Below are 13,958 nucleotides of genomic sequence, written 5' to 3'. Positions count from 1 at the left end.
TGCCCATGTTTATGCTGTGGTTGTTGCATACATGTTAAAAAAGCCAGCAGAGCATTTGCAGATTTTAATTTGTTTTTATTTGAATTGGTACATTTATTTATTGATTTATTCATTGAAACAGTTATTTGTAACATTTTTTCTTTGTCCTTTACAGGTCTCCTCATTAAGTTGAAAAGTCAGTTTAACCATGTCTGAGCCTCATAATGTACAGATGCTACATACATCATATTAAATTGAAACATAGATTTTCTTGTTCAGTAAAATTTAAGCTTTACATACAGACAGGATCAAGTTCATCTAGAAGTTTATACGTTTCAAAATCAATTTTTTTAAAATGAAAACTGAATGCATTCTATAAACTATAAGCAAATGACAATATTCCTTTCCTCCATGTAGAGATGTTGTTTGTCAGACAGTTTATTCCAACGTGGAGAGATATATTGCCTCTGCTAAAAGAAATAAACTTAGGGATTGCTATATGGGGAATTCTAACGGTATGCACCTGTACCTACCAGTGGGCAGATACAGTTTTGTTATTATATTATTTGTTTATTTTTCTGAATAATCTGACATCTAAAGTTGCATTGTCCCTCATGAGCAGTGATTTCATAATTCTTTGGTCATGATTTATTACTCACAGTGTTTAAACCATATTACCAGAAAACAGAACAGCCAATCAAAGAGTTTTGGCATTGGTTTTACTCTTTCTATATTTTCTTGTATTTTGCTGGGGTTTGAACAATATAATGTAGCATTTTGGAACAAAAATACAGAACAGCAACCCAAAGCTGGAAGCCAGAATGGCAAATATTTCCACAGCTACTGTGAACTTTCCAGGTGAGCTGACATAAGCTGGTAAAAAAGTGATCCAGACTGCACAGAATATGAGCATGCTGAATGTGATGAATTTGGCTTCATTGAAGTTGTCAGGAAGCTTACGAGCCAGAAAAGCTAAAGCAAAGCACAGTAGAGAGAGGAGCCCAATATAACCCAGCACAGCCCAGAACCCCACTGCTGATCCTACATCACATTCTAGAATGATCTTTTCTTTGTAGTGCTTCATGTTCTTGTTGGGGAATGGAGGGGATATTGTTAACCAAAGCACACAAATAAGGACCTGTATGAAGGCGAAAGCAAGAACACTCAGTCTCTGCTGGGGAGGCCCAAACCACTTCATGACATTACTGCCTGGAAGTGTAGCCCTGAAGGCCATTAACACCACTATTGTTTTTCCCAAAACACAGGAGATGCAGAGGACAAAGGTGATCCCAAACGCAGTGTGGCGCAGCATACAGGACCACTCAGAGGGCCGGCCGATGAAGGTAAGAGAGCAAAGGAAACACAGTTTCAATGAAAAGAGCAGCAGGAAGCTCAGCTCTGAGTTGTTGGCTTTCACAATGGGTGTGTCCTTCTTTATGAAGAACAGCACAGCCACAAGTACAGTTACACATGCTCCAAGTAGTGAAAACATGACAAGAACGATTCCCATGATTTCATGAAAGGACAAAAATTCAACTGCCTTTAAAACACATTGATCTCTTTTGAAATTGGACCAATATGCTTCTTGACACTGAATGCAGTCAGAATCTGAAGAGAAAATTAATACTTTGATTAGAAAATGTATGCAGAAATATTACCAGACATTTGCAAACTAATAAGTATAAACTTACAGTTTATGTGTAAAGCTTGACTGATTTTTGAGACTGCTGCTAATAATACTGATGTTTGGGAGGTTAAGCTCACCTAAAAAAAAACAAACTGCAAAGCAACTGAAAGTTTTCCAAAAAATAGTTTTCATTGTAGTCATTGCTGCTGTAAATACAACGATCATACTGCGATTCATATTTGACGTGAAACAAAGCAAAACTTCTTCACCCTGTAAATTTGTAGTCATGATATTTTTGTGCATTAAAGCAAGCTGATATGCTGTTGTTTTATGAGTGATACCATGATGCCATTGGCCAGCAGAGTAATACAATGGATTGGGAGCTGGGCATGTAATCAAAAAGCTACAGGTTCAGTTCCAAGATAGGTCACTGTTTTTGATCTGAATTCAGTTCAGTCAGGACAACTCACATATTTAGATCACATATTTTAATGAATATGTAAGTACATTTTTTTATGTTTGGCATTGAATGGATCTATTTCAGGTACTGCAGTGCATGCACAAGCGTGCACTACTCTATCTAACAGGGAGCATGATACATCTCTCTTCCTAAGCAGGAGTAATACCAGAAACAACAGGCGGTAGCTGGGGTGGTGGATGCTGAGCACAATTTTGTGCAGTAGCAAGCGAAGCATGCAAAGAAGCACAGGCAACAAGCAAAACTGAAGAGATTGGACAGTTAGTTTAAACAGGCACTCCATTGGCTGTGTTTGCATGTGATTAGATGGGTATGAGAAAAGGGATTGTGTGTATGTGACTGGTTGGTTATGAAAATGCATGACGTTGTGACAGCTGAAGCCAACCATTGGTCGGCGTAGCAATTGTTCCTTGACTGAACTTGCTCTATGCACTCCATGCGCAATGCTCATTTGCAGAAACGGGAGACTGTTTTTTAATTGGTAGTGACGTAGTTATTGTGGATACCTGCATTTTTTAATGGCCTCTACTGGCTAGTAGCATCAATCAAACCATAAATCTGTTAGCCTCTCCTTTTATTATAAATTGTTAATGTTACCTCTGAATTACCTGTGGTATTGCTGATTTCTCCCTCAGCACAGGGGACACAGTCATAGCAGCAGACAGGCCTTCCTCTCTGGACAGCCTTCCGAGTGCCTGGGGGACAGCTCTCACTGCACACTGACCTGGGTTTCTGAGTGCAAGAGAAAGCAAGTTCTTGCCAAAAATGCAATCATTGGTACTCACAGCAAGAAGGTTGTGGGTTCGAATCTTGGCTTGGGGCTTTCTGCGTGGAGTTTGCATGTTCTCCCCGTGTGCACGTTTCCTCCAAGTACTCCGGTTTCCTCCCACCGGTAGGCTAATTGGAGACTAGGCTAATTGCCCATAGGTATGAGTGTGTGAGTGAATGGTGTTTGTGCCCTGTGATATATTTGGCGGTCTGTCCAGGGTGTATTCCTGCCTCTCGCCCATTGTACGCTGGGATAGGCTCCAGTACCCCCGCGAACCTGCTCAGGATATGCGGGTATAGATAATAGATGGATGGATGGATGGATAACGATGCTAATATAAAATTACAAATAAAGGGAAAGGGACACTTTTACTGCACCTTAAAAAGCAAGATGAAGCTGTATGGAGACTAGGAGTAATTTTGCATTGTTTTAAGGTGTATAGAGATACAACTTAATTTTTACACTCTAAGTAATAAATGTTATGAAATTGTAATTAATTGCTATGCTATCTCATGGCAGAAATTTAATGATTTTACATTGTATAGATTTTTTTGTATATATCTGCATTGCTGTCGTGAAGATTCATAAAACAGTAGGAAGCAAATTGAATGTATAATGATACCACAGTTTTTGGACATTTAATTCTGATTGGTGGCCGATATTTCTGGAAATGACCTGTTTTACGCCTTATGATATTGGTCTGCACTCTACTTAGTAGACTGGTCAAAATGTGTTCTTTTGTGTTGTACCAATAAAGGATGAATAAGTGTTTCAGAGCCCAAGAAGTAATTTTGCTAATCAGGCATACAAGTTTAAAATGCATAGTTTCCTCTAAAGCATAATCCAAATTCATCTTTCTACTTTTAGTGCAAACATTGATGTGTCCTTGTCTATAAAGTAATTTTCATACATGCAATATTGTAAATAGTCTGTAAAAATCACTCATATATCAACATTGCTTTCAATCAAAGGTACAGTGTGGTAGATACAATTCACAAAAAAATTATACAAATACATAAAAGTATTATGAGTTGTTGAAAGTATTATATGCAGTATTTGTCACCAAACTGTGTTATGCTATATTGATACTTACCTGTTTTTGCCCACCGGCCCAAACCATAGTAACAGGACTCATCACAAACTGCTGCCCAGGTGGTAAAGAAGCATCATAGTTGCCAACTGCCCTGAACTTTACTGCACCATCAGGACCAAGCTGCCAGTTCACCACCTCATATCTGGCTACTGGGTCTCCATTATTGTCAAAGGAGACCTGCTCCCCAGTTCCTAAAGTGAAATTGACTTTTTTCAGAGCCTCAAGCACCTGTAGAGAAACAAAGATTGTGATAAATTACTGGTTGGCTTTATTCATAATGAAGGTTTTATTAACCATGTAAGATGGGCTGATTGAGTTACCTGCCAGGGCTCTGTTTTCACACTGTTTGTACAGCCTTGATGGGGTGCGCATGCCAGCAGGTCATGTAGAGAATGAGCAAAAGCGTATACTGCTTTGTAAACATTGTTGGAGATTCTCAGCTCTGAAACATCAGTATATTGGTTTTCTAGTTTACTCAAACTCTCAGATCCAGTACAGGGGGGTAAATTTACTCCATTGGTCAGAGAACATTGAAAAGCAGTTTCCCAAAAGTCTACAATATCATTGTTGTCTGGGTTTTGGGATGGATGAAGTTTCAACACAAACTCCTTCAAGCCGTTTATTTTGGCTTTGCTGACCGCAAAGCCAATTGACCCTCCCAGGATTTTGAAACTTGTTGGTGTTGCCAGATTGCGTGCAGTTATCCAGGCCTCACTGCCTACCATTTGGAGACCTGTGATATTCTGAAGGATCAGCTGCTCCAATAAGCTGTTCATGTCTAGCTGTGAAACAAATGCTACAATTACCTTTGCAGTACCTCTTTTGACAACATCTACAACCTTCAGTAATTTCTCTGTTTCTGCTAGGTGAATTTTCTTAGAATACTCAATGCAGATCCCTTCCTCTTGAGCAGCTTTTATAAACGTGGCCATCCCATTGTTGCCATATTCATTATCACTTCTCACTGCTCCTATCCAGGTCCAGCCAAAGTGCTTCACCAGCTGAGCCAGTGCTCTGCTCTGGTAATAGTCACTGGGAATGGTTCTGAAGAATGTAGGGAATTCTTTTCTGTTACTCAGACATGCACATGTAGCAAAGTGGCTGATCTGTAAAGAAATTAATACAGAAATAGTAAAATAAATAGAACAATGAAATGGAGATCAATGAAGGGGTTATTTGAGTAATGCATGTACTATTAATGAAAATGTATCTTCCTTCATAAATGTATTTCTATTTACAGCTCTTTTTACTTTTCAGCCTCCTAAACTATTATAGTTTATGTTTTGCAAAGTGGTAGTAAGAGTCAAAGTAAATATAATGGCTCATAAATATAGGTCTGAACACGTACAGCATATTTGCATGCAATAATATAGGTGGTAGACATTTGTAACAAATGTTTAGAGGAGCAGAATTTTTACTGTAATTTTCAGTTTTTATGTATTAGGTCAAAAACAAATTTAGATTGTGAACAGTTAACTAAAGTGGAGATCACAAGTGCAGTGTTGATCTGAAGTGGGAATAAATGCAAACTTATGTAAGATTTTTTTCTTGTGATTGCAAATGCAAACATCTGTTTAGATCATACATTTTTTAGTTGTTGAATTTGAAGAATCCTCTGTGAAGACAAATGCTATTCTCAAGTTAAGCTTGCATTTCAATTAATTGCAATTATTGTGTTTACCAATTGTTGTTTAATATTGGTAAACACGATAATATATAACATTTTGTATGAGATGGGAATTATATGTACAAAAACACCTTCTCAAAAATGTTCTTACACTACAAATAATAGCAATAGAGACTGTTCAGTTGTACAGGATGTAAGGTTAAAATAAATTAAAATATACTTTTTAGGGGTCAGAATCTTTTTGAAAATTAAATAAATGGGATTGTGAATATTGGTAAAGTAATCCAAACATAGTTGCCAGAATTATACTGTTCTCAAATAAACTTATCATTGAATAACCTCCCATGTTTTCCTCCAAACAGAGAACAGAGCCAACTAACTTACCACTGGAATATGAAATAATCCAACTGTTGCAGCGATTGCAATAGTGGTAGTAGATCCAGATTCTCCAATGATGGCCTGCACTGCTGCTGGTGTGGAGCATGATGTGCTGGTCAGTGTTTTCTCATAACCATTCATTAGAGCCATGGCTGACCGTATTGACATCGGTGAAGAAGCACATGGGTCGTATATCTTATATCCAAGCGATACACCTGGGAGGAGGTCAGTTCTGTTGTTTATTTCTTCAATTGTGAAGATCATGGTTTGGGCTAGTCGATATTCTCTGAAATTAACTCTATGGAAATCAAACACAATTATGTTGATCATTTATTGGTACAGTTTGACCACTGATTTCTCAATTCCATCGTTTGAATCTCAAATTCAATATTCAAAATAAATACCATCAGAATAGGCTGTTAAGATTTAGTAGATTCATTATCCATGGAGACTTTTAGCGCCGTATGTCATTAGTTTATACTGATGAAGACTCAATCAACTCATCTTAAGCCGGTTTTACACCTGGGATTTGCCATGCCATCTTCTGACTTTAAGACCAGTTCCCTGCCCTCTGCATACACTGCAGTTTAAAATTTAGATTTTGTTTACCTTACCGTACACAGTCCACGGGCTGTGGTGTTCCTGTGAATTGCATGCTTGTTTCCCTGGTTTGACCGTGTAAGGAGAAGACTCCGCCGATGTTGATGTCTCCATGTTGATAGAAGCTGGGCTTGGCTGCTCTCCCCAGTATTCTGCATGGTGGAGCCTGTGCTGCAGCCCAGACGACTGTCTGTACCAGTAGAATGGTCTGCAGTGCCATCCCACTGTACATCTCAGATCCAGCACTGCTGTGTACCAGGTTTAAATACAGCAGTTTTAATTCTCCATCGATCTGTGATTCTCAAGGGCACGACTGAGTCCCAGGATATGCAGACTGAGGTGGATCAACTTGCAGTTGTTAGCAGAGACAACAGAAATGGTGTATATACTGTAGTTTATAAGTGTAATAATATGCTTTCCTCTGTTTTTTAAAACCAAGGTTTGCCCTGATTTTTTTTTACAATTCCAATTGTATTATTGTTCAGTCTCATTGTGGAATGATTGTTATTGTATGTTGTATCCATCTGGAAGAGCTGTCCAAAGGTCAAGCTGCTGGCTGTTGCTTTTTTCACATTCCAAAAGCTGAGTTGTATAAGTTAGTATGTCAGGGGATCATACTAGTGCAGCACTTGCTGACAGACTGTAGGTACCTGGGTCATAGTGGAATTACTCTTGTGTGAGCACAGTTCCAATGACTCCCTCTGTACATGATGCTAAAGGTCAATTATGCCCAGCCCTATGACTGGCCAGAGCATGGGCATAGACAGAATTTGACATCAAACTGCATCCACATCCACATCCACGCGCTCAAACACGGTCGGTGTCTTAGCATTATAGACCACCCAGCAAGCTCAACAGCTAGATATTTTCAATTAATTTAACTAAAGTTTGAGGACTACGCTGTAAACCTCTTTAACCGTTTTTAAAGAATTTTTTATAGTCCACCTACTTGCTTTTTTATTGACCCAAAAAAGCCCTGTGTTTTTAAATTCACATGTTCTGTCACATTTTTCTACTCAAAATCAAGGTGCAGTGTGTACTTATGTACATGCATTTTGTTTAAAAAGCAGTCAAATCTCCTGTAGTGCTTTTCAGTATTGTTCACTTTAAAACATTCTGTTCATACTTTGAGGACACGAGTACAGCATGGAAACAAAAACTAAAAAATAACAGAAATGTGTACTAATATCAGAAATTGCTAATTATATTGCAAACTAGCTACAAGCTTCATTGTCTTTGATTCCACATTTGAAACAAACAGCCACTGGCAAACTTTAGCTTACAGATAGTATCGTTTTATTGCTGCTGCAATATGCAATGATCGTATTACTACCACTATGCCATATGTACCGTACACACATATAGCTACCTGTATGGTACCGCCAACATATTACATGCAGTAATAAATTGTTATAATTGCATTCAAAGTCAATCATTGTGTCTTCTGTGGTAAGTTGACTACACTATTTTCTCTAGTTGAAGTCATGTACCATTATTGATAATTCCAATTGAAATACTTCAGAATCTCACCCAGAGCCTGTAAGCCTACAGGAAAGGGAAATTTGGTTCCACGGTGCAGCACGGTAATTCAATTTCTGAAAATGTGTTTGTACACACCCATGCTTACAATAAACCTCGGGCTATTTATAGGCTTTGCTGTGATGGCTACTGAAGCACCAGAAGCATGTCTTTTAAAAAGAACAACACTGAGACCTGACAGACTGTTCACTGAAAACATTTAAGTCCAGGATTCCAATAGAATTACCGTTTGAATTAAGGTAATTGACCAAAACGTTGTTGACAGTGTAACTACAAGTGACAAAAGAATCTACATTGAAAACATTTCATTTTTATCTGGCAGTTGAACTGGTAATACTGCAAATTGATTTCTCAAACCCACATTGGCTACTTGGTTTTTATTGCACTAAGATGACAAGTCAAGCAGGTTGTGTCTGTTTCGCTGTTAATGTGTGGTTTAGGAAAGCAACCAAAAAACAGCAATAAATGAACAAGAGACAAACGCGATATTTTTGTCGGATAATTTATTGAAATGTATTCTCATAGGTACGGTGGCATTGCTCTTTAAAGGTTTTAGAGAAATGTTGAGAGAATTTGCTGGTGTAGGTGATGCATATGCTAAATTGATGACTTTGTATCCAGAAAATGTAAATGTGTATGTGTAAAAGGTTAAAGTTACTTTAATTAGGAAAACATCTGTTTTTGAAAAATAAAATGTTAGTTTTTTTGTTAATTGTTATTTGAATATGTGTGTGCTATGTATGCATATGTACGTATAGTATATATATGTGTGTGTGTGTGTGTGTGTGAAGAAAAACACCTTTTCAACATGCAAAAATGCCAAGTTACTCACACTAAAACACTATCATTAAGACTAGCAAAATCTAGGTTTGCCATTAAAAGTATTGATATCAAAATGAGGCCATGTTACAAGAAACAATATTGGCTATCTTAGCTAACACAAATGAAACATGCTGTATTTCAACACAATGCTGCTACCCAATGTTTCCTCAATTATTTCAAGGATTTTTTTTTCATGTGTTGGTCATTGTTTCCTCATAACCGTTCATCAGAGTCATGCCCGCTCATACTTCAACTATCATGTGGTTCCATTATATTATATTCAAACAAGAAATGTATTCAGTGTAAAAAAAAAGCTATGCAACTCTCATACTCAAAGCAAAAAAGTACTATATACAGCTAAAATTTTTAGAAATCTGTGTGTGCACCAAATTACCAATATCAAAATAATGCCAAGTTGCTACTGAACTTTAACCAATGGTTTCATGGAAACTAAACTATCCATATATCAAATTAATTGTACCATTACATGTTTGTTGTTAATCTGTGGCAACCAAGCTAATATTTATCTGTGTAGTTGAGGCTACAGAATTTTAGTCATATAACAATTTTTTAAAAACCTGGTAACTATGATGATGACCTGTTTTACCTGGTGTTGTGCATCCAGTTTGAAAAATAAATTTGAATAGCAACAGTATTCATTGCAAAATATTTTCTGTATCACTGCAAATTATGAATGAAATAAATGAATTAATAGTTTTACCCACAACTGAACCAATTGTAATGGTAATAATAAATGAGTCAAGCCACAGATTGCTTGGTGATATTATTGGTGGTTTCCATCAAGAGAACGCACATTGGTGAACATAATTTATTTCAATTAGTTTATTAGTGGATCTTTTTTAAGAAAAGGTAAGTATTGCTGATGTAGATAATCACTGAGATTTGACTGGTGTTTTACTCATTATATGTTTTCTTGTATTTTGCTCAGGTCTGAATAACATGATATAACATTTTGGAAGAAATATACAGAACAACAAGCCAAAACTAGATGCTAAAATTGCAAAGATCTCCACAGCTACAGTGAACTTTCCAGGTGAGCTGACATAAGCTGGTATAAAGGTGATCCAGACTGCACAGAATATGAGCATGCTGAATGTGATGAATTTGGCTTCATTGAAGTTGTCAGGCAGCTTACGAGCCAGAAAAGCTAAAACAAAACACAACATAGAGAGGAGCCCAATATAACCCAGCACAGTCCAGAACCCCACTGCTGATCCTACATCACATTCTAGAATGATCTTTTCTTTGTAGTGTTTCATGTTCTTGTTGGGGAAAGGAGGGGATATTGTTAACCAAAGCACACAAATTAAGACTTGTATGAGAGTGAAAGCAAGAACACTCAGTCTCTGCTGCAGAGGCCCAAACCACTTCATGACATTACTACCTGGAAGTGTAGCCCTGAAGGCCATTAACACCACTATTGTTTTCCCCAGAACACATGAGATGCAGAGGACAAAGGTGATCCCAAACGCAGTGTGGCGTAACATACAGGACCACTCAGAGGGCCGGCCGATGAAGGTAAGAGAGCAAAGGAAACACAGTTTCAATGAAAAGAGCAGCAGGAAGCTCAGCTCTGAGTTGTTGGCTTTCACAATGGGTGTGTCCTTCTTTATAAAGAACAGCACAGCCACAAATACAGTTACACATGCTCCTAATATGGAAAACGTAACGAGTACTATTCCCATAATTTCTTGAAAGGACAGAAATTCAACAGCCTTTAAAACACAATGATCTCTTTTAGCATTAGTCCAGTATTCTTCCAGGCACTGAATGCATTCATTAGAATCTGTAAGAAAACAACAAATACCATGACTAGACAACTCAGAATTACAATGTGTTAATGTTCAGAGCAAACATGTATGTCTGTACAGTACAATGAGCATATACAAAATGAAACAAAAAGCATGACATAGAAATGTTCTGTGCAAACTGGTTTGTGTTTACCCTGAATTACCTGTAGCATTGCTGATTTCACCCTCAGCACAGGGCACACAGTCATAGCAGCAGACAGGCCTTCCTCTCTGCACAGCCTTCCGAGTGCCTGGGGGACAGCTCTCACTGCACACTGATGTGGGTTTCTGTGCAACATGTTTCAACTCTCAACTCAAAGCAGCCATGGACAATGTGACATGTAAGTATATAATAATTATTTGCAGTGCTTCATCATGTAGACAATTGAATGCTGGAAACAGTGATGAATGGTAATTCAGGAATTTATTCAGAATAGTCTTCCCTCATGCATGTGTGATCTGTTTTTGCTTTGTTTAAGTTTTCAGCTGGGATTTTACTGTCTGGTAAATGAGGAATTGTGAAAAATATATTTTGAAGGGCCAGATGCATATTGAGCTGCATCTATTTTGAGAGCTGGACTCTCAGCTATTAGCCACTTCTATCAGTGTAAACAGCACAATAGAGGTATCTGTGCTGTAATTAGACCACCTATTCATGTTGTGCATAAACACCTACCTGTGTTTGCCCACCTGCCCAAACCATACTAACAGGATTCATCACAAACTGATGCCCAGATGGTAAAGAAGCATCATAGTAGCCGACCACTCTGAACTGTACTGCACCATCAGGACCAAGCTGCCAGTTCACAACCTCATATCTGGCTACCGGATCTCCATTACTGTCAAAAGAGACTTTCTCTCCAGTTCCCAAAGTGAAATTTACTTTTTTGAGAGCCTCAAGCACCTGTAGAGAAACAAGGATTTAAGCAAACATAAATTATTGGTTGTTCTGATTATAATTGAGTATTTTAGTAACTATATGCAGGCTTTTTGAGTTACCTGCCAGGGCTCTGTATTCACACTGTTTGTGCAGCCTTGATGGGGTGTACATGCCAGCAGGTCATGTAGAGAATGAGCAACAGCGTATACTGCTTTGTAAACATTGTTGGAAATTCTCAGCTCTGATACATCAGTGTATTCATTTTCCAGTTCAGTTAAGCTTTCAGATCCAGTGCAGGGGTTAATGTTAGGTAGACTGTTTTCATTTATTAGGGAACACTGAAAGGCATTTTCCCAAAAGTCTATAACAGCAAGGTTTCCTGGGCTTTGTGAGGGATGAAGTTTTAATATAAATTCTTTGAAACCATTTATTTTGCCTTTGGTGACAGCAAAGCCAACAGACCCTCCCAGTATTCCATAACTTGTTGGTGTAGCTAGATTATATTCTGTTATCCAGGCCTCACTGCCAACCATTTGTAAACCAGTAATGTTCTGCACGGCCATATGCTCTAGTAAACTCTTCATCTCAACATGAGAAAAAAATGCTACAATTACTTTTGCAGTACCTCTTTTGATAACATCTACAACCTTAAGTAGTTTCTCTGTTTCTGTTATATGAAATTTCTCTGAATACTCAATGCAGATCCCTTCCTCTTGAGCAGCTTCTATGAACGTGGCCATCCCATTGTTGCCATAGTCATTATCACTTCTCACTGCTCCTATCCAGGTCCAGCCAAAGTGCTTCACCATATGAGCCAGTGCTCTGCTCTGGTAATAGTCACTGGGAATGGTCCTGAAGAATGAGGGAAACTGTTGTCTGTTGCTCAGACATGCACATGTTGAAAAGTGACTGATCTGAAAAAGATGTTAAAACACAAGAACTTCACAAGTTTAAACAATTTTTAAATATTACTTTGGGTTTATTTGCAGGTCAACAAGCTTTGTATATGAGGCGTGTATACAGATTTTTTGTCACAGAAATGATAAAATGGAAATCATCTGCTTAACTCGAAAGTATCAAGCAAAATCATCATTACTATAAAGTAAATACCCAGTGTTAAATCAACTCTTACAGAGTACGTAAGGCTCTGCTCTGGTCCAGAGAAGAACATATGTACGCTGGTACAGTTGAATTAGGTGAATTTTTTAACATTTTAATTTTTAGCGGTTGAAATAATCTGTTTAAATCTGCAAATATGATTAATATTGCTTCTGTTTACACTAATCTGCCATTATAGACTTAAATCATAATGATTTTTTTGCCATTTTATTTTCTCAATAGGAAGGATTTGCTAAGGAGTCCCAAACATACTTGAAATAATTTTTCTTATTTCAGTTAGGTGTCTCCCTGTTTGGGAGTATATACAATGGAGAGAAGGAACTCTTACCACTGGAATCTGAAATAATCCAACAGTTGCTGCAATTGCAATAGAGTTAGTCGACACGGACTCCCCAATAATGGCCTGCACTACTGTTGGTGTGGAGCATGATGTGTCAGACAATGTTTCCTCATAACCGTTCATCAGAGCCATGGCCGCTCTTAAAGAGAACATTGGAGAGATGCAGGAATCGTATATCTTATATCCAAGAGATACTCCTGGGAGGAGGTCAGTTCTGTTGTTTATTTCTTCAATGGTGAAGATCATTGTCAGAGCCACCTGGAATTCTCTGAAGTTAACTCTACAAATTTCACATGAAGATGATCATTATTTCATTTGAATTCTAAATTTATTTCATCTATGTTTGAACATGTAGTTATGCATTCGCTTCACAGACCAGCCTACTGTAGTGTAATTTACAAAGAGTATTCAGTTTTTTACATTTTGTAATGCTGTTGATTTTACCTTGAATTAAGATGAATTAGATTGAATTACTAAAGAACTGTAGCATTAAATAATCTCTAATACAAACAGCAGGTAAAAATTGATCATTTAACCTCACCCTGAACACTTCTGAGGCTTAGGTTTTATGTCAAATTTCATGGTAATTTCCAAGGGAGTTTGATTCAGGGCGAAGACTCCACCAATGGTGATGTCTCCATGTTGATAGAAGCTGGGCTTGGCTGCTCTCCCCAGTATTCTGCATGGTGGAGTCTGTGCTGCAGCCCAGAGGACTGTCTGTGCCAGCAGAATGATCTGCAGTGCCATCCCACTGCACATCTCAGATCCAGCACTGCTGTGTACCAGGTTTAAATACAGCAGTTTTAATTCTCCAATGTTTTGTCATTTCTCAAGGGCATGAATCCTGGGATAAACAGGTTGAGGTGGAGCAAATTGCAGAAGCATCAGTGCAACAG

The 13,958-nt window shown here is 37.9% G+C and overlaps 2 protein-coding genes across 2 annotated transcripts; both read right to left on the bottom strand.

Moving 5' to 3' along the window:
• Positions 1 to 577: 577 nt before the first annotated feature.
• Positions 578 to 6,827, bottom strand: LOC135236401 (extracellular calcium-sensing receptor-like). The gene is made up of 6 exons (XM_064302715.1): positions 6,566 to 6,827; positions 5,958 to 6,249; positions 4,267 to 5,052; positions 3,947 to 4,174; positions 2,693 to 2,816; positions 578 to 1,587 (listed from the first exon to the last, which is right to left on the bottom strand). The coding sequence occupies exons 1-6, from the start codon at positions 6,781 to 6,783 to the stop codon at positions 677 to 679; spliced, it is 2,559 nt and encodes an 852-aa protein (XP_064158785.1). The 5' UTR covers positions 6,784 to 6,827; the 3' UTR covers positions 578 to 676.
• Positions 6,828 to 9,517: 2,690 nt separating this feature from the next.
• On the bottom strand, positions 9,518 to 13,821 carry LOC135236674 (extracellular calcium-sensing receptor-like). The gene is made up of 6 exons (XM_064303158.1): positions 13,604 to 13,821; positions 13,051 to 13,342; positions 11,723 to 12,517; positions 11,400 to 11,627; positions 10,888 to 11,011; positions 9,518 to 10,719 (listed from the first exon to the last, which is right to left on the bottom strand). The coding sequence occupies exons 1-6, from the start codon at positions 13,819 to 13,821 to the stop codon at positions 9,806 to 9,808; spliced, it is 2,571 nt and encodes an 856-aa protein (XP_064159228.1). The 3' UTR covers positions 9,518 to 9,805.
• Between the last annotated feature and the right edge of the window lie 137 nt (positions 13,822 to 13,958).

Source organism: Anguilla rostrata, chromosome 12 (assembly GCF_018555375.3).
Source record: "Anguilla rostrata isolate EN2019 chromosome 12, ASM1855537v3, whole genome shotgun sequence".
In the NCBI taxonomy this organism is placed as follows: domain Eukaryota; kingdom Metazoa; phylum Chordata; class Actinopteri; order Anguilliformes; family Anguillidae; genus Anguilla; species Anguilla rostrata.
Note: the sequence above shows the minus strand (reverse complement) of the source record. Positions and strands in the feature narration are given on the sequence as shown.

What these genes read in the sequence shown, in the direction of transcription:
- LOC135236401 (XM_064302715.1), bottom strand. Translation starts at nt 6,783, where the DNA reads ATGTACAGTGGGATGGCACTGCAGACCATTCTACTGGTACAGACAGTC. An exon ending in CAGCCCGTGGACTGTGTACG is followed by an intron (nt 6,250 to 6,565) that starts GTAAGGTAAACA and finishes TGATTTCCATAG; the next exon opens with AGTTAATTTCAGAGAATATC. An exon ending in AGAAATCAGCAATACCACAG is followed by an intron (nt 1,588 to 2,692) that starts GTAATTCAGAGG and finishes TTTTCTCTTCAG; the next exon opens with ATTCTGACTGCATTCAGTGT.
- LOC135236674 (XM_064303158.1), bottom strand. Translation starts at nt 13,821, where the DNA reads ATGTGCAGTGGGATGGCACTGCAGATCATTCTGCTGGCACAGACAGTC. An exon ending in TGAATACAGAGCCCTGGCAG is followed by an intron (nt 11,628 to 11,722) that starts GTAACTCAAAAA and finishes GTTTCTCTACAG; the next exon opens with GTGCTTGAGGCTCTCAAAAA. An exon ending in GGGCAGGTGGGCAAACACAG is followed by an intron (nt 11,012 to 11,399) that starts GTAGGTGTTTAT and finishes CATGTTGCACAG; the next exon opens with AAACCCACATCAGTGTGCAG.